The 19,211-nt window shown below is 41.6% G+C and overlaps 1 protein-coding gene across 1 annotated transcript in view; it reads left to right on the top strand.

Moving 5' to 3' along the window:
- The first annotated feature begins 1,817 nt into the window (after positions 1-1,817).
- LOC119928918 (indoleamine 2,3-dioxygenase 1-like) overlaps positions 1,818-19,211 on the top strand; it is a 25,547-nt gene continuing 8,153 nt past the window's right edge. Inside the window, 8 exon segments of the mRNA XM_038747449.1 lie at positions 1,818-1,916; positions 5,208-5,303; positions 5,411-5,530; positions 7,564-7,624; positions 7,627-7,681; positions 11,018-11,032; positions 13,854-13,953; positions 17,160-17,277. Coding sequence (XP_038603377.1) covers positions 1,818-1,916; positions 5,208-5,303; positions 5,411-5,530; positions 7,564-7,624; positions 7,627-7,681; positions 11,018-11,032; positions 13,854-13,953; positions 17,160-17,277 — 664 coding nt within the window.

Below are 19,211 nucleotides of genomic sequence, written 5' to 3'. Positions count from 1 at the left end.
TAACAAAATCTATGTTTTATCACTCCCAGTGGTTAGAGAGGTAGGTAGGACAATGCAGAAGCAATTTGTTATTTTAAACATTTTATTGGAAGACTCATAACTGCTCTGGTTTCAGCCATATTTTTGTTTTCTTAAAAACATCGAGATGAAATCGTGAATTTTTTTCTTCTATTTCAGGTCACTGGCCTGGTTCATATTTTGTAGAACACTGCCTCCCTGTGACCTAATTATTAATCACCTTCGGAGAAGTAGACATTACTGTAATCTCCCTTCTTGAGTATGAACTGCAGCATCTGAATGCTGGCCCACGCTCCTTCAAGCAATATAGTAGACTGCAAAAATATTTGAGGGTCCAAAAGAATCAGATCATTGTTAGCTAGTGGCTGAAGATGCATGGCTTAGTGGATTGAACACAAGCCTGGGTGTCAAAAGGTTATAGGTTCTAATCCCAGCTCTACCACACGTCTGCTGTGTGACCTTGGGAAGTCACTTCACTTCTCTGTGCCTCAGTTACGTCATCTGTAAATTGGGAATTAGAATGTGAGCCCTATGTGGGACAGGGACTCTGTCCAACCTGACTAAATTGTATCTTTCCAATGCTTAGAACAGTGCTTGGCCACATAGTAAGTGCTTAACAAGTACCATTATTATTATTACTATTATTACAGATCTCCTAGAAATAGCATGTTTGAATAACGATCCCAAGGAGTGTGAGGTGCCTCTGTAGATGCAGAAGACAACTGTTTGGGCGTGGTGGGATCATTACCATAATAATAATAATAATAGTGGTATTTGTTAAGTACTTGCTACGAGCCAGGCCCTAAACTAAACACTCGGGAAGATACAAACAAATTGTGTTAGACACAGTCCCCATCCCACTTATCTCCATTTTTAGACTGTGAGCCCACTGTTGGGTAGGGACTGTCTCTATATGTTTCAAACTTGTACTTCCCAAGCGCTTAGTACTCTGCACACAGTAAGCACTCAATAAATACGATTGATGATGATTTTACAGATGACATAACTGAAGCATGAAGTTAAGCGACTTGCCCTAGGTCACAGAGCAGATGAGGGACAGAGCTTTAGTTAGCATCCAGGTTCTTTTGACTCACAGGCCTGTGCTCTATCCACTAGGCCATGTCAATTCCCTAAGGCCTTCCAAAACTCTTCCTACTAATGGTAATGAAATGTGCTCTTCTCTGGCTGGAGCTGTTTTGCACTATGCAACAATAGCCATGATCCTTCCAGAGATAGCTGGATCATTTTGGTGCCAGTGAAGAGAGGGCCTGAGTTTACAAATCATTTTAGGGATCTTTCAGGGGTTAAGTGTATATGGAAATTTTAAGTGAAAGTTTGGGTTTATCAAGGTCCATATAAGGTCAAGATAGAAGAAAATGCATAATTTAATTTCTGTTCAATTAGTCCCTTAACATTCAGATTGGAATTCATAAGTATCTGCGTCAGTTCTAAGCAAACAAAATATTTTACAGTGTTATTTATCTAATCTGTCAAGATGTAATCATAGAGAAGTGGCAAATAAGAGAATGATAAATGAATGAACCCAATCTGTGGTTTCATTTATCCTGAAAATTGCAAATTAGGGGAAGTAAAAATGAAACCAATTAATGTTTAACTCATCATGAAATTTCTGATTTAAATTTGTTGGCAAACCACTTTCCACCCCTTCCTCCTCCCCCCCCCCCGGCAAAAGATTTCTGTGTTTTAATGACAGGATGTAGCAACCATTCCCAATAAATAGTTGTTCCATCCTGTATTCAGGGCAGCTCTCCAGAGTATCTAGAAGCTGCACTAGAGCCATGGCACTAAAGGAGAAGTCACATCTAGAAAATCCAAGGAATATCCTGGAAAAATTCGACGTGTCAGAAGAATATGGCTTTGTCATGTCAGACCCATTGGTAAGATGAAAAAAAGGCAAAATCTTTTTTCTTGCTTTCTTAATTTTATCAAATAAGAACTAAAATACCTTTAGAATTAAAGCAACCCTAGCTAGGGCGTAAGGTGCTGAACTACAAGTCAAATTGTACTGAAGGGATCATAAATTATCTGTAATGCTGTGATCAAGTCACTTACCTTGAACTTGTGTTCCTTGACTTTGAAATTGGAAATCAAAATATTCTGGAAATATTATTTTTAAATGGGACTTTTAAATGGCATTTGGAAATAGTGGAAATGTTTATAAAGAAAGGCCTGTTGTGCAGAGTGCTCAAACTCAAGACTCAAATATTTATTTGTATAAGTGGCTTCTGGGATTATTCACATGTGGGATTAAGATAATATAGTGTCACAGTGTAAAGGATTTTGACTATAAGGATCACAAAATTTTTGTGCTCAGAATAATGGCATTTCATTGCATGTCCCTTGTTATCTGGGCTCACCATACCAGATTATAAGGAATGCACCTATCGTTTGATAGGATAAGAGGTGGAACTTTTAAATTAATTTGAATTACTTATTTTTTCAGACAAATAAAATTCCCAACCCAGCCCAATGAAGCTGAATATGCAAGTGTTCTCTCTCCAGATTTATTGTAACTTTTCTGAAAGTTCTGTCGAGAAAGCACATCCACTTTGACTTGTGTGGAGAATTTGAGTAAGAGAACCTCAGTCAAGAAGCAAAGAGCAAAAGTAATGAGATGTGCATTACTATAATAAATGCAGCTTCCAATAACAAAAGAAAGCTTTTTTTAAACCAGAAGTTCTGGTAAAATCAGAATGATTGAGCTATTAAAGAACTTCCTTTTTTTAGGTGTCGCTATTTCGGAAAAAGAAAAGAAGACTCCATCAGAGAGACAGAGTTGGCTTTTCTTAGTCCATCATCCCAAACGTTATCATATGTTCAGGCTAGCATATGGCTCAGGGTTGGGATTTCTTACCCCAACTGAAGTGGTGGAATGACCTATTATCTACAGTTAAATAATTCAAACAGAGAATACAGACAATCCTAAAGTAATCTGTGAATTTGAATGATCTAATTTGGCTAGTGACTATGCAATAACACTCTTCTCCTTCAAATCTACCAACCATCCCTATCTTTATAGTCCCCAAACAATTTCCACTACCCTTGGTCAAGTCAACCCAACAGCCACCCTTTGCATTTATGTATATCTCAATACATTATTTCCAAGGGTATATGTACTACATTTATTTACACATTTTACATTAATTTATTCATTTTTCCATATTCCTGTTACTGGCAATCTGTATCTATATTTTTCTCCCTGGATGCTGTGTAACCTTAGGCAAGTCACTTTACTTCTCTGTGTCTCACTTTCCTCAATTGTAAATTCAGGATTGAATACCCTGTCCTTCTTCCTACTTAGACTGTGAGCCCCATGTGGGAAAGAGACTGTGTCTGACCAAATTAACCTTTATTTACCTCAGCAATTCGAATGATGTTTGATATATAGTAAGTACTTAACAAATACCATAGGGAAAAAAATAGACCACAAATATGGTCATCTTATGGTGATGGAGAGGTTAATATTGGAGAAGTGAGGGTTCTGGCAGCCATGGTCAAAAGCCAGGTTGTTGGCAACTCCCCACTTTGACCAGTCACTACTTAGGGTGCTTCAGTCCTGGACCAGCTCTTGGATCTCATTTATATCCACAAGGAGTTTCAAGGAAACAAACTTACCATGTTCCCACAAGTCCTTTCCTACCTTTCTCTTACATCCCTCTTTCTGGGATCAAGACGGAGAAATTCTAACTCAGGATTTTGAAGACTTCCCTGCAGTAATTCCCTTCCAATGCATGGGTGCTCTTTGTTTTAGAAGATGATGCTATTGATGGTGAGTGAGACAAAAATTATGACTGACATTCCCTTCTGCATTGTGTGCACGGGGAAGTAGTTTTTTTGTTCCGTGTGCTCTCCATAAATGGGTTTTCTGCTTTTCTGCCTGTTATTTGGCACCTTGATCTTTGGAATACCTACAGCACTTATGTTTATATACAAAATTTATTTATTTATGTTAACGTCTGTCTCCTTCTCTAGACTGTAATCTCCTTTTGGGCAGAGAATGTATCAGTCAACTCTGTTATATTGTACTCTCCCAAGTATTTAGTTCAGTGCTAGGTACACAGTAGGCGCTAAGTAAATACAGTTGATGGATTGATCTTGAAGCTTCCATGCAGGGACATCAGGCCCTTGCGCTGCTGCTGCCCAAAAGGCTGTTCCACTGTGATGGTCTCCAAACGTCCACTGCAATCCTGCATCATTTGTGGCTATGCTTACTATTTGTTTAATTCACTTATTTTGCCCACCCTGCTTGTGTGTGTTCCCCCGGAAGTTCCCCCTAGAGCAGCTGCTGGGGAACTCTGCAGTCATCCATTCTCTCAGTGCCCACCCAGTGAAGCTATATTGCAGGGAGCATGATGCTGAACTGATGGCTGATGGCATTCCAAGATCTCATTGTGGTAATCCTGTGTAAACCTGTCCTGCCTTTGGGTCAGGTGCTGCTGGTTACAGTCATGGTCTTTCCCAGGGCCTATGTAAGTCGGTAAGTGAGTCAGTTGTATTTTTTGAGTGCTTACTGTGTCAAGAGTACAATATAACAGTAAACAGACATGTTCCCTGCCCGCAACGAGCTTTTACAGTCTCGATGATGTCATAATGATGGCATTTTTGGAGCTCTCCCTACCAGAAGAAAATTTTATGGTTTGGTAGATTCCCCATAATTCTTCAATTTTAAGGGGCTTTCTGCCTGTAATAGAATAAATAGGCTTATGCTCCATTGTTTCCCCTATCTGTAATTTATTTTCATGTTTGTCTCCCCATGTAGACTGTCAGATCCTTTTTTTAAAATGGCATTTGGGTTTTTTTTATGGTATTTGTTAAGCACACACTATGTGCCAGGCACTGTTCTAAGCACTAGGGTAGATACAAAATAATCAGGTTGGACACAGTCCCTGTCCCATGTAGAGCTCACAGTCTTAATCCCCATTTTACGGGTGAGGGAACTGAGGCACCAGGAAATGAAGTGACTTGCCCAAGGTCATACAGCAGACAAGTGGCAGAGTTGGAAATTTCCAGTCCCATGTTCTTTCCATTAGGTCACACTGCTTGTCAGTGGGCAAGAATTGGTTCTACCTACTCTGTTATAGATAGCATTGATTGGTGCTTAGTACAGTGCTCCACAAACAGATAGCTTTCAATAGATAAAATTGATCGATTGATTGATTGATTTCAAGGTTGAATTACCTGAGTATTATGCCCCCTGGATGAAGATTGCAGCGGAGCTCACCTCTCTGATCGAGACTGGACAGCTTCATGCCAAAGTCCAAGAGGTTCGGAATTCATAGCATACTACTTTCTTATTTTTCATTTTACAACACACAGAATTCCTTGGTCTCTGTTTTGTGCTCTGAGGATTAATTGTCTTTTATTTTCCCAGCTGCCCCTGCTCACTGTCGATCAGCTCCAGGGACACCCGGAGCTGCGCCTTGCACACCTGGCACTGGGGTTTATAACCATGGGATATGTGTGGCAAGGAGGAGACAAAAATCCTGCCAAGGTTTGGAGACTTTCTCTTCTTCCCTGTTTTCTCCATATATTAACAACAAATCCCAAGTGCTGAAGCAGCGTGACCTAATGGATAGAGCATGGGCCTGGGAGTTACAAGGACCTGGGTTCTTCTCTTGGCTTCACCATTTCTCTGCTGTGTGACCTCGGGCAAGTCACTTAACTTCTGTGGGCCGTTTAACCTCATGTTTTAAAATGGAGATTGAGGACATGAGCCTCATGTGAAGCAGGGACCATGTCTTAACAAAGTTGCTTATACCTACTCCAGTGCTTAGTACAGTGCATGACATATAGTAAGCACATAATAATAATCATTATTACTATTATTATTATTATTGTTCTTATTAACTGCTTACTATGTTCCAAGCACTGTTCTAAGACCTGGGGAAGATACAAATTAATAGGTTGGACATAGTTCCTATTCCCCATGGGGCTCATTCTCTTAACCTCCATTTTACAGATGAGGTAACTGAGGCCGAGAGAAGTTAAGTGACTTTCCCAATGTCACACAGGAGACACGTGGCAGAGTGGGGATTAGAACCCAGGAACTACTGATTCCCACGCCCATGCTCTATCCACTAAGCCATGCTGCTTCTCAAATGCCACAAACATATGCATGAAGAGGGAGTCCCAACTCTAATTTTACAATGAGTGGGACACCAGGAAAAGCACAATCCAGGTCTAGGAAAAGGGATCCCAATGAGCCAGTCTGTCCAACAACTTTGGGATCCCCCTTCTCCTCTCCATTTTCCCCCAACCCCAACCAAACCCCTGGTTTGGAAAACACCACTCGGTCCTTTGGTTCCCCTGAATTGAAGTCTGGGAGCAGGCCCCATGTGTGTGGGAGGGGTAGAACGTACACAGAATCTCATGGCGTGCCGTAGGGATTGGTTCTGCTGGTGATATTCCCAGCTACTTGAGTTGTCTTTCTAGAAGGAAGGGAAGAATCTGGAAAGAAATAATTCTGAAACTACGGCTGACTTGCTTGGCACAGAGTAAGTCGTTAGCACCATTATCATTATTATTATTATTGGCCATTGTACAAAATACACAGGGCAATGGAGGAAACCCAAAGTAATAATAATTCTGGTAGTTGTTAACATTTTTGTAGAAAAATGATCTGGGAAGCAGAGTGAAGTTTGGACTGGAGTGGGGAGAAACAGGAGGCAGGGAGGTACTTCCTCACATCCTTCCTCTGACCTGGACTTATTCCCACTTCATATCTGACAGACCACCACTACTCCTCCTCCCACAATTTCTAAAATCATATTCCCTCCAAGAAACCTTTCCTGACTAACCTCTCATTTCCTCAACAATTTGCTCTCCCTTCTGCATGCCTATGCACTTGGGTACCTCCTGTGCACTGTGCCCCTTAAGCTCTTTAATACTCACCTCAGCCCACCACACATTTATATATTTATCCTTATATTCTGCTGCTTTCCATATCTGAAACTTTTTTATGGCATTGGTTAAGTGCTTACTACGTGTGAAACACTGTTCTAAGTGGACTAGATGCAAGAGAATTAGGTTGGACACAGTCCCTATCCCACATGGAGCTCACAGTCTAAGTAGGAGGGAGAACAGGAGAACTGAGGCACAGAGAAGTTACGTGACTTTCCCAAGGACACACAGCAAGAATTTGGCAAAGCTGGGATTAGAATCCTGGTACTCTGACTCCCGGGCCCATGCTGCTTCCCTACAGGAATGTCTGCCCCTTGCTAGACTGTAAGCTCCTTGAAGGACGCAATCCTGTCAACCAACTCTGCTGTATTATATTCTCCTAAATTTTAAGTACAGTGTGCTGAATGCAGAAGCAGTTAATAAATACTATTGATTGAAGAGATGTTTTTGGTGAGAAAATGAAGTATACTGCAGTGATACAGGGAGGGAATATTTTACTTTATTTTCAACTCTACTAGCTGGAATTGAAGCATTTTAATGTTGCGTCTTCACTTTGATACCTATGAAACTGAAGTAAATGCAGCTACTTCTAACGCTCACATTCCCTTCTTGTGTTCCAAATAGATTTTGCCAAAAACAATTGCTGTCCCTTTCTGTCAAATCTCTGAGAAACTTGGCTTGCCTCCGTGCTGGTGTATGCAGACTGTATTTTGGCAAACTGGAAGAAAAAGGATCCCAGTAGGTAAGTAAACTTACTACTTGCTTCAACTCTGTGACCAAGTGGCACGATATTGCCAACTGAAGCATTGGTGATGGAAGGAGTAGTAGGGCAAGTAGAGGACTCTAAACTTACAGGAATCAAACTGAGCAGGAAAGGGACTGGGAACAGGTGAAGGGATTAAGGAGTCTGGAGTGGCATAAGGTGACCAGGAAAAACTGCCACTCAGTTTTGTCTGAAATCATAAAAGCACGAGAAACCTGGGCCCTACTGATGGCAGCACCCACTTACTGCAGCCTCTGGCACTGAAGTTTCTGTGGATTGTCATTGGATCATTAGCTCATTAAATCTACACCACCCCAAAGATCCTAAAAGGAAGTGGTGGTGGACAGATGCCTGTCAGAAGGAAGAGTTTTGCAGAAACAGTTGAATTCTATGCCTACCAGAATGCAGCAGAATATTGGGTTCCAGCTAAACTTTGCTAGCATATTCCAGCTTTTTGCACTGGGGAAGAACTCTTGGTAATAATATTAATAATAATGATAATAATAACAATAATAATAGAGTTATTTGTGAAGTACATTCTCTATGTCAAGCACTGTGCTAAGTGCTAGGGTAGATAAGTAGGTTAGACACAATTCCTGTCCATGTGGGGCTCACGGTGTAATGGGGAGGGAAAACAGATGAAGACATTAAGACCAGAGAAGTTCAGCATCACACAACACAACAGGCAATAATTATAATAATAATGGTATTTGTGAAGCCCTTACTATGTGCCAAGCTCTGTTCTAAGCACTGGGGTAGATACAAGGTAATCAGATTGTCCCACATGGGGTTTACAATCTTAATCCCCATTTTGCAGATGAGGTAACTGAGATACAGAGAAGTTAAGTGACTTTCCTAAGGTTTGCACAGAAGACAAATGGTGGATCTGGGATTAGAATCCATGTCCTCTGACTCCAAGCCTGTGTTCTTGCCATTAGGCCTTGTTGACTCTTGAACATGTTGCATAGTAAATGGAAGAACTGGAATTAGAACCCATGTCTTCTATTTGCCAGCACTGTCCTCCTTCCACTAGGCTACACTGCTTCCTGGCATGGTTCCTTTAGATCCACTTTAACTGGACATAATCCATGCATTTGGTCACATTCAGCATTTCAAAACACAAGGAACAGATGACCTCCAAAAGTATAGTGAGATATTTCATCTGGGAGAAAGCAATCTGCCTCCTTCCCTAATTTGTAGTCAGTGACTAAACATCAGTATCTGGTGCCTCAAAATTTGAGATAAAGAAGCCTATAAGGCAACCAAGTCTAACTACTCCAGCCAGGTAAAGCCAGTAAACCAGGACAAGCTGATGACTCCTGGCAGATTGGTGCCCCAAGTGGGTTGTAGCAGATGCTGTCTGTTGTCCTCAAGCAACCTGTGGTATCTACGGAGTGCTTACTGTCTGCTTAAAGTTTCATGGAATGGACCACATTAACACTTGACGTGGGACAGGCCCAAGCCCTATGTTTAGAACAACTGTCTCTTTTCCCTACCTCTCTCCTCCTAAATCCTGTCCCCTACTGTCCATTGGTGCAATTTGCCAAGTTAAAAAAAGTGTTCGAATTGCATAGGCATGTCCAATGCTTTAAGATTTCCTGTATTCATTTGGGAAACTTAGAAATCTTCACTCAATTTGGGGGAACTCATTCATCCACTCGTGCTTCAATCAGAGAATCCCCATGGACCGAGATGAGCTTGGTTCTCCCTAACAGGTCAGTCCTCTCAGGGGGACCCAGCTGCTGGGGATATTAGGGGCAGGAGTTCCTGAGCATTCTGGTGGCCTGGGACCCTCTCAGAGCCTCTTAGATCTCAATTCTTGTGGGGTACACTCTCTGGGCTTCAGTAGTCCTCAGGAAGATCTAGGCTGCCTCAGAAAGTTTTGGAAATAAAAAGCCAATGGGAACCACAGAGTCTGCAGGTACCTTGAAGACCCTGGACAGCTCTGGAGTGTCTCAAGCTGCCACGAGGCATGGGCATTCCAGTCCCCAAATGCCTCGATGATAATGGTACTTGTTAAGTGCTTACTCTGGTGCCAGGCACTGATCTAAGCACTGTGGTAGGTACAAGCTAATCAGCTTTGACACAGTCCATGTCATACATGGGGGTTCACAGAATTGATCCCCATTTTAGAGATAAGGTAACTGTGGCACAGAGAAGTGAAGTGACTTGCCCAAGGTCACACAGCCAACATGTGGTGGAACTGGAGATTCAATTTTATTTATTGAGCACTTATTGTGTGCAGAGTACCATACTAAGTGCTTGGGAGAGTACAACAGAGTTGATAGACATGATTCCTGCCCACACTGATCTTACAGTCTTGAGATGTCATTCTCACTCCCAGGCCTGTGGTCTATCCACTAGACCATGCTGCTTCTTGGAAACCCAGTTCTGAGGGCCTTCCTCGGTCACAAAAAAGTTGCCCACCCCTGAGGGCTTGCATTATTAGAAGCACAGGAGATGCTGGTGGCAGATGACCCTGCCTGTAAACAGATGGCAAATATATATTTTCAATGGTATTAAATGTTTACTATATGCCAGACACTGTACTAAGCACTGGGGTAGATACAAGATATTCGGGTTGGACACAGTCCATGCCCTACATAGGGCTCACAGCCTTAATCCCCATTTCATAAATGAGATAACTGAGGCACAGAGAAGTTAAGTGACTTGCCCAGGGTCACACAGCAAACAAGTGGCAGAACTGAGAATATACCCCAGGTCCTCTGACTCCCAGGCCTGTGCTCTTTCCAAAGGCCAGGCTGCTTCTCATCACTTCATGGACAACAACCAAATATGTGTAAATGTCCACTGATCAATCAATCAATCAATCAATCAAGCAGTTACAGAACTCCTGAATGTGTGGCATGTAGCCAGAAGTACGGCCTTCTGAGCAGAAGCCAGAACAGAATGAACCCTCAGGACTTTCAGAAGTTAACCGTGGTGATATTGGGAATCACTCTGGCTACCAAAATAATAGTTGTCTGGACTTTTCTTATCTTCACTCTCCATATTCTCCTACAGCATTTACTTAAGTTCTCTGCTTCTGTTGGTGGAAATAGTTCTGTTTAAGGGAATAGCTCCACTGCTTTACCAAGTTTCTCAAGCAATAGGTTGCTTGGTTTGTTAGGCAAGTTCTTCATTCAACCTATTGCAGTTGTTTTCCATCTCAGTCTTGAGTTCAATCACTAACCTTTAATATGAAGCTAATTTTGATGTATACTATGAGTAACCTTATTTTCCCCTGTTAAAAATATTTTCTATTTTCTTTTTCTTTCCCACTCAATTTTTCTCCCCACTGGATATTTATTGAAGACCTATGGATTTGGAGTAAGTATCATCTTAAAAAAAATTTCTTTGAGAACTCTTTGAGTGTTTATGTCAAGGTAGCACTAAATACACATGCTAGTGTACATCTCTAAATCTATACAGCAATAAGAGGGCTGTCACAAAGGAACTGTTTCTGACCCTTCTATTTTTCTACTCTTCTCCACCCTAGGGCAGGTACTTGGATTACTGCCCTGTGTGGAGAAGAAGTCTCTCATTTCCCTCAACCCCTTTCCTCTGCATGGTGAAAATTTCTGCCCCCTACTCTCATTTCCTTGCAGTGAAATGTCCCCTCTTTTTTCCTCCCACATCTTACTCTCCTTCACTGCAACTGCTATTGTCTTCTCTGGTATTTATTTTTTTCTTGTATGTGTGTTTGTGTGTGTGTGAAAATGAGAGTAGTAGCATTTATTGAGTTTTCACTTGATGAGGTTCACTTTACTAGCACTCGGGAAGTACAGGATAAAAAAGTGACATGATCCCTGCCCAAAAAGAGCTGACTTTCTAACAGGACAGAAAAGCCATTCTAAGCTATCTCCTCCAAGAAGCCTTCTCTGAATGACTTCTCATCTCCCCACCCTACTAATCCTCCCTTCTGCCTCATCTATGTACTTGGGTTTGTATCTTTTAAATACAAAAGATTTGATACTAACCCAACCCCTAGACCCACAGCACTTATGAACACATGCTAATACTCTGTTCCTTCTCTTATTGTTAATTTATTTTAATGTCAGTCTCCCCACTAGATTGTAAGGTCCTTGAGGGCAAGGACTATGTCTACAAACTCAAAGTGTATTCCCCCAAGCTTTTAGTACAGTACTCACTAAATAATGATTGATTGATTTAAACATAAAGATATTTTCAATTAGAATGGTCAAAATAAATGAATTGTACAGGCATATATACATGAATGCAAAGGAGGGTGTAAAGAAGTTTGTAATTGCTGGAGTTGGCTGAAAGGGGATTATGGTTCAGGGTGATGGGGAATTAATTGGGGAAAATTTGTTGAAAGACATGGGAGAGAAGCGTGCTCCTCACAACGTAGCGGCAAAGCTGTCCTGTAGCATCAAAACCCAGCAAACCTTTGCTCTGGTAGCCACTAAAGTCTTACCTCCCACAGTAGCCAGATATTTTCCAGGATTCATGCAGGACCTGTCCATTGTGTTTTCTCAGTCAGAAGCGGTCATCACTAATGGCAGAGCCCTAAGAGACGAAAAATGTCCCCACTTGAAGAGTCCCCCCTAGGTTTGTGACTAGAACCCAGGTTCTTTCATTCAGTCAGTCATATTTATTGAAAATGTACTGTGTGCAGAGCACTGTACTAAGCGTTTGGGAGAATACAGTACAACAATAAACAGACACATTCCCTGCCCACAGCGAGCTTACAGTGTGGGTGGGGGTGATAGACATTAATCGAAATAAATAAATTACAGATATGTACATAAGTGCTGTGGGGTGGGGAGGGGGGATTAACAAAAGAAGCAAGTCAGGGTGATGCAGAAGGGAGTGGGAGAAAGAGGAAAGTGGGTGCTTAGTCAGGGAAGGCCTCCTGGAGGAGAGGTCTCCTGCATCCCGTAGCTCTGCTCTTGCCACTGCACCAACAGCAGGGCAAATCGACTAATCAATCATATTTGTTGAGTGCTTACTATGTGCAGAACACTGTATTAAGCACTTGGGAGAGTACAATATAACAAAGTTGGTAGACATGTTTCCTAAGATGTGGTAGCTAACAGCGGTTTACAATTGGTATTTTAACTGTTACAGTGATCACAGAAAGGTCAGAGGTGAGGGTTTTTTCTTTTTTTCTTTTTATGGTATTTGTTAAGTGCTTACTATGTGCCAGGCACTGTATTAAACGCTGGGATAGATACAAGCTAATCGGGTTGGACACAGTCAACGTCCCACATGGGACTCACAGTATTAATCCCTATTTTACAGATGAGGTAACTGAGGCACAGAGAATTAAGGGATTTGTCAAAGGTAATGCAGCAGACAAGTGGTGGAGCTGGCATTAGAACCCATGTCCATCTGACTCCCAGGCATGTGCTTTTTCCACTAGGCCATACAGCTTTTCAAATACTAATTCTAAAGAGGACATTTAGGAAGCAGCCCCCCTCTAAACTGTCAGCTGCTTGTGGAAGGGAACATGTCTACCAACTCTGTTACATTGTACTTAGCATGTAGTAAGCACTCAATAAATATGATTGATTCATTGATTTTGGTGCTTTCAAGATGGAAATGAAGAGAGATGTGTCTGTAGGCATGAGTACTACTGAACACAAGAAGAATCCCTTTAGATGAATTGAAAAAAGGAAACACAGGATAGGTACTTCTTTCTAAGTAGAGGGTGGGAAGGGAAGGAGGGGTTTAAAGGAAAAGAGTGTTTGCATCAAGTGAGGCAAATATAGGGGAAGGTAAATGAGGAAACCAAGAGTACTAAAATGAAAAATAGGTGAAGGATGTGCAGAGAGTTGTAAATCTTGGAAATGAAAAGAATAATAGAATTTGTGGTGAGGGGCTAGGGGAGAGAGAAAACAATGTGGTGTAATAAAGGATGAGTACCTGGTGAATAGGGAACTCCTGTGACTATAAACATGACTACAGTATTAAGACCTATTTCCATGTTGCCATCTTCATTGCTTGGAATGGAATCTATAGCTCCACCCCTTGAACTATAAAGTGTCAAAATGTTGAGGCTAACTGCACCTCTTCCTTTGCTCAGTTTGTGATGTGAGTAAAATTCACAACTATTATTTGCCTGTGGTGACTTGAGACTCTTTCATCAATTGCTCCAGTTATGAACTATGAAAATTTCTCTTTTAAGAAATTTGGACACTATCGTCTCACTCCCTGGAAGGGACAACAGTAAAGCATTCTTCCTGGTTTCTTTACTTGTTGAACTAGCAGCTGCTTCTGCAGTCAAGGTAAGGGTGTTCTAGAGAGAGGATGTTTTGGAAGATAAATATTAAAAATGGAGAAATGATTTTGCAATTCATAATTAATGCAAATTAAGTTATAATTCAAGTTAACATTTGGTACTGTAGCTTTTTTGGCCCCAATCCGAGATAGTTTTAACCTCTTTCTGTGTGCAGAGCATTGTACAATATGAACAAAATGTCCATAGCTCACTCTTTCAGCACATCAGCACAGGAAATCTGACCAACTGGAACACCCTCTCTTTTCATAGCCGACAGACAGTTATTCTCCTCACCTTCAAAGTCTTAATGAAGGCCCATCTCCTCCAAGAGGCCTTCCCTAAGTCCTCACTTCCTCCTTTCCCACTCCTTTCTGTGTTGCCCCAAGTCACTCCCTTTCTTGACTACTCCCTTTATTCACCAGTCCTACAACACTTATGTACATATCAGTAACTTATTTATAATGATAAGAATAATTCTGATATTTGCTAAATGCTGACTATATGCCGGTCACTGTACTAAGCACTGGATGGATACAAATAAATCAGGTTGGACGCAGTTCTTGTTCCACAAGGGGCTCACAGTTTCAATCCCCATTTTACAGATGAGGCAACTGAGTCACCAAAAAGTTAAGTGTCTTGCCCAAGATCACACAGCAGACAAATGGCAGAGCCAGGATAAGAATCCATGACCTTCTGCCCTCCAACCCCCCAGGCCCATGCTCTATCCACTATGCCATGCTGCTTCAAATATCATATTATTTATTCATATTAATGTCTGTCTCCCCCTCTCATGGCTCAGTGGAAAGAGCATGGACTTAGGAGTCAGAGGTCATGGGTTCTAATCCCGGCTCCACCACTTGTCAGATGTGTGACCTTGGGCAAGTCACTTCTCTGTGCCTCAGTTACCTCATCTGTAAAATGGGGGTTAAAGACTGAGCCCCACATGGGACAACCTGATTACCTTGTTTCTCCCTCAGCCTTTAGACCACTGCTTGACACATAGTAATCGCTTAACAAATACCATTATTATTATTATTATAGAATGTAAGCTCATTGTGGGCAGGGAATGTATCTGCTACATTGTATTCTCCCATGCACTTAGTACAGTGCTTTGCGCACATTAAGAGCTCAAGAAATATGATTTATTGGTCAACTACATTTATTGAGCTCAATTAGAAACTCCACAGTGCAACTAAGGGCTGGAATTCTATCCTTTTGTTAACTCAGGAGAAGTGTAAAGACTTGCTTCCAAGTCTGTTGTTCACAAGAACTGTCATATACTCAGCATCTGCAGGAAAACTCCTCTCTCTTGTGCTTGAAGGCAAGGTGTTCTGAAACTGGCCTAGGAGCCCTCAGGCTGGGAGACTAAGAAAACCAACAAGGGAGGAGGAGAAAACAAACCAGGAGTGATCCTTTGAAACTGTAAAAGGATGATAACTACAATAATAATAATAATAATGATGGCATTTATTAAGCGCTACTATGTGCAAAGCACTGTTCCAAGCCCTGGGGAGCTTACAAGGTGATGAGGTTGTCCCACAGGGGGCTCACAGTCTTCATCCCCATTTTACAGATGAGGTAACTGAGGCACAGAGAAGTGAAGTGACTTGCCCAAAGTCATCCAGCTGACAAGTGGCAGAGCCGGGATTTGAACCGATGACCTCTGACTCCAAAGCCCGTGCTTTTTCCACTGAGCCACGCTGCTTCCCATAGCGCTGCTTCCCATAACTATTCCCATAACTAGTTATTTATAACTAAATAAAACTACAGATAACTTCATGGTGTAACACCAAAAGTCTGTATCTGATTTTATTGTAACTACCCCAGGGCATAGTACAGTACCTGGCATATAGTAAGCACTTTACAAATTCCACAATTATCATTATTATTATTAGGCCTGTTCTTTGTGTCACTCTATTCTGGGCTTCTCAAGATTTTAGTACAGTGCATCACACCAATGGGTGTGCAATAAATGCCGTTACTGATCAATCAATCAATTATACTTAGTGCTTACTGTGTGCAGATCACTGTACTAAATGCTATGGAGAATAAAATATAACAGAATTGGGGGACATATTCCTTGCCCACAAGGAGCTTGCAAGGAGTAATCTAGAGAATTACTACTTTCTGTAGAGCCCTTAATTTAGGAATTGTGCAAACTAATTATAGTCTGTGCCTTTACTGAGTTTACAACCCAAGTGGACAGACAAACCTAAATAAGACAAAAGTGAAGTGGCAGTGCAAAAACCCTAAACATACTGACAATAAATTGTTGTGCATGTATATTGTATATGCATACAGAATCTAAAATCTGTATCCAGGCAAAAGATTTCCAGAGCTATTCATGAGTTGGAGCAGATGAATGATGCGTGGCTCAGTGGAAAGAGCATGGGCTTTGGAGTCTGAGGTCAGCGGTTCAAATCCTGGCTCTGCCAATTGCCAGCTGTGTGACTTTGGGCAAGTCACTTCACTTCTCTGAGACTCAGTTCCCTCATCTGTAAAATCAGGATGAAGACTGTGAGCCCCCCGTGGGACAACTTGATCACCTTGTAACCTCCCCAGCGCTTAGAACAGTGCTTTGCACACAGTAAGCACTTAATAAATGCTATTATTATCAGCACTTAGAACAGTGCTTTGCACATAGTAAGCACTTAATAAATGCCATTATTAATTAATTAATTAATTAATGATGAAGAAAGCAAAGGGTTGATCTGGACAGACTCATGCTGGAAGTTGAGTTTGGGGTAGAGCTGGGACCACTGTGAATTTTCCCAAATTTGTGTGCAGACAAAACGAAGCTGGGTTAAGGAGGAGTAATCAAGCTGTAAAGTCCTGATCTTGGGAAAGATTTGAAGCAGCATGGCTTAGTGGCTAGAGCACTGATTTGGAAGTCAGAAGGACCTGGATTCTAATACTGGCTCTGCCACGTGTCTGCGGTTTGACCTCTGTGCCTCAGTTACCTCATCTGTAAAATGGGGATAAAGAGTGTGAGGCCCATGTGGGAAAGGGACTGTGTCCAACCTGATTAATTTGTATCTACCCCAATGCTTAGAACAGTGCTTGGCACATAGTAAGCACTTAACAAGTACCATTATTTATGTGGGAATCCTTTTTTACACAATCTTTCAGGAAAGGCTTCCTAGGAGATTTTCTGCCATGACCATGGTTCAGTTTTAGAGAAATCTGAATGCATTTATTTGTGTTTCCTTCAAGGTGATTCCTGTTATAATAAATGCATTGTCTCGTGAGGATGCTTTCTCTTTGCAAATTGCACTGAATGAACTGACTTCTTCTGTGCAGAAAACCCAGGATACTTTCACCCTCATTCATGGTACGTAAAAGTATTTAGTGCTCCACTAAGCAATATCAGTCCCAAACCACCCTGAATTAAATTACTGGATTATTTTAAAGCTCTCCCAAAAGCATCCCCAAAAGCTGCAGGGAAGACACATGTTTAATTGTAGCCTATAGTGGAATGGAAATTAAATCTTAAATCCAGTAACTATGATCTTGATTCTCCAGCAATTTGAAGCCAATCCTAATCAATCAATCAATCAATCGTATTTATTGAGCACTTACTCTGTGCAGAGCACTGTACTAAGCACTTGGGAAGTACAAGTTGGCAACATAGACAGTCCCTACCCAACAGTGGACTCACAGTCTAAAAGAGTGGGCTCACAGTCTAAATAATGATCCTGATCATCTGTGTCTGTGACAGTGTGGGAATTTCAGGGTTCTGGAATATAAGCGGGTGTCCCCCAGACTGCCCCCCACTCTCTCCAGCCCTTGCTACTTCTGGGGTGGAACAAGGAGGTGCTGGCGTTTCAGGCACAGATCCCTGGGACTTGGAACTCTTCCAAGGTCAAGGCCCTGGTGCTGCAAGTGTACCAGCAGGTATTTCTGTTGCTTATAAAGGTTGCACAGGAAGGGAAATATAATGCAGAGTGACTTGGGTTACTTTGGGTGTAGGGTTACCTGGGCTAGTGGACTGAATCCTGGTCCCTGGAATTGCTACTTTTTCTGTATGTGCATGTGATCTCCAGAAATCCAGCGTTTTGGCCCAGAGACACTTGCTCCCTCATCACTCTCCCTGGGCCCTGCTTTTTTAATGATATTTGTTAAGGGCTTACTATATGCCAAGCACTATACTAAGTGCTAGGGTACATACAAGCTAATCAGGTTGGACACAGTCCATGTCCCGCATGGGACTCACAGTCTTAATCCCAAGATAACTGAAGCACAGAGAAGTTGTTACTTGTCCAAGGTCACACAGCAGACAAGTGGCAGATACAGGGTTAAGATCAGGTCTAACTCCCAAGCTGGTGCTCTTTCCACTAGGCCATGGTGCTTCTCGAGGTGACAGGGCTACCAGGAGAAGCTGGGGGGAACCGGATATAATGCTCTGGGTATCTAGATTGCTGGAGCCCATATGGATGGAAATACTTGCTTCTACTGTCATTCTAATCTACATATGTTACTTAACTGGCATATGATTACTGAAGGTTTCTTGTTGATTCTCTCCACTGTTGCCATTACTTGAAAGAACAAGTCCGCCCTTTACAGAGCTTTTCAGAGTGCTCATACAGGGACTTCCGGTAAGTCAACCGAGTCTGTTTGAACTTTTCCTTGGAGTCTCTAATCTATTGTGCAGAGAAAGTTTGGGAATGGAAGCATTCTTCAGTTGCAGTTCTTAAGTTAAACAAATCCTGAAGTTGGAACCTGCCTTTTAAAGTTCTTTCATTTCTAGAAATGACTATAAAAAATTAGCTCCAGGTTTCCAGATTTTGCCTTTCAAGAATGCAAGAGCCCTCCCTCTAGTCTAAATATTTGTCCCCACCTCCCTCTTAGCCCAGTGCTTGGCTCACGGTAAGTACTTCATTAATGTCATAATTAATTAAGAGAAATGTACATATTAGCAACATTTCCAGAGCCTGCCCCCTTGTTGCTAATTCGTCATTGTATTTTTAAAAATATTTCATTAGAGACTTGGAAAGGCTTCAAAAGTTCACCTGGTTCAGGCCCCAACACCAGAAAGATGAGTAACTAAACCATTTAAGAAAGACAGTTGTTTGCTTTCTTCTTCAAGATCCCTAGGGTTGGAGACTCCACAAGTAACCTGATTATCCTAGTTCTCAATGTTTAATAATTGCGATGGTCCAAAAGCTTTCTCTTATGTCCAACCAAAATTCTTCCTGTTTAATTTTAAGCCCATTTATGTTAGCATGGTATCTATGCTTTATTGAATTTATAGGGTTACTGCTGCTT

This window comes from Tachyglossus aculeatus, chromosome 5 (genome assembly GCF_015852505.1).
Source record: "Tachyglossus aculeatus isolate mTacAcu1 chromosome 5, mTacAcu1.pri, whole genome shotgun sequence".
Taxonomy (NCBI): Eukaryota; Metazoa; Chordata; class Mammalia; order Monotremata; family Tachyglossidae; genus Tachyglossus; species Tachyglossus aculeatus.
Note: the sequence above shows the minus strand (reverse complement) of the source record. Positions and strands in the feature narration are given on the sequence as shown.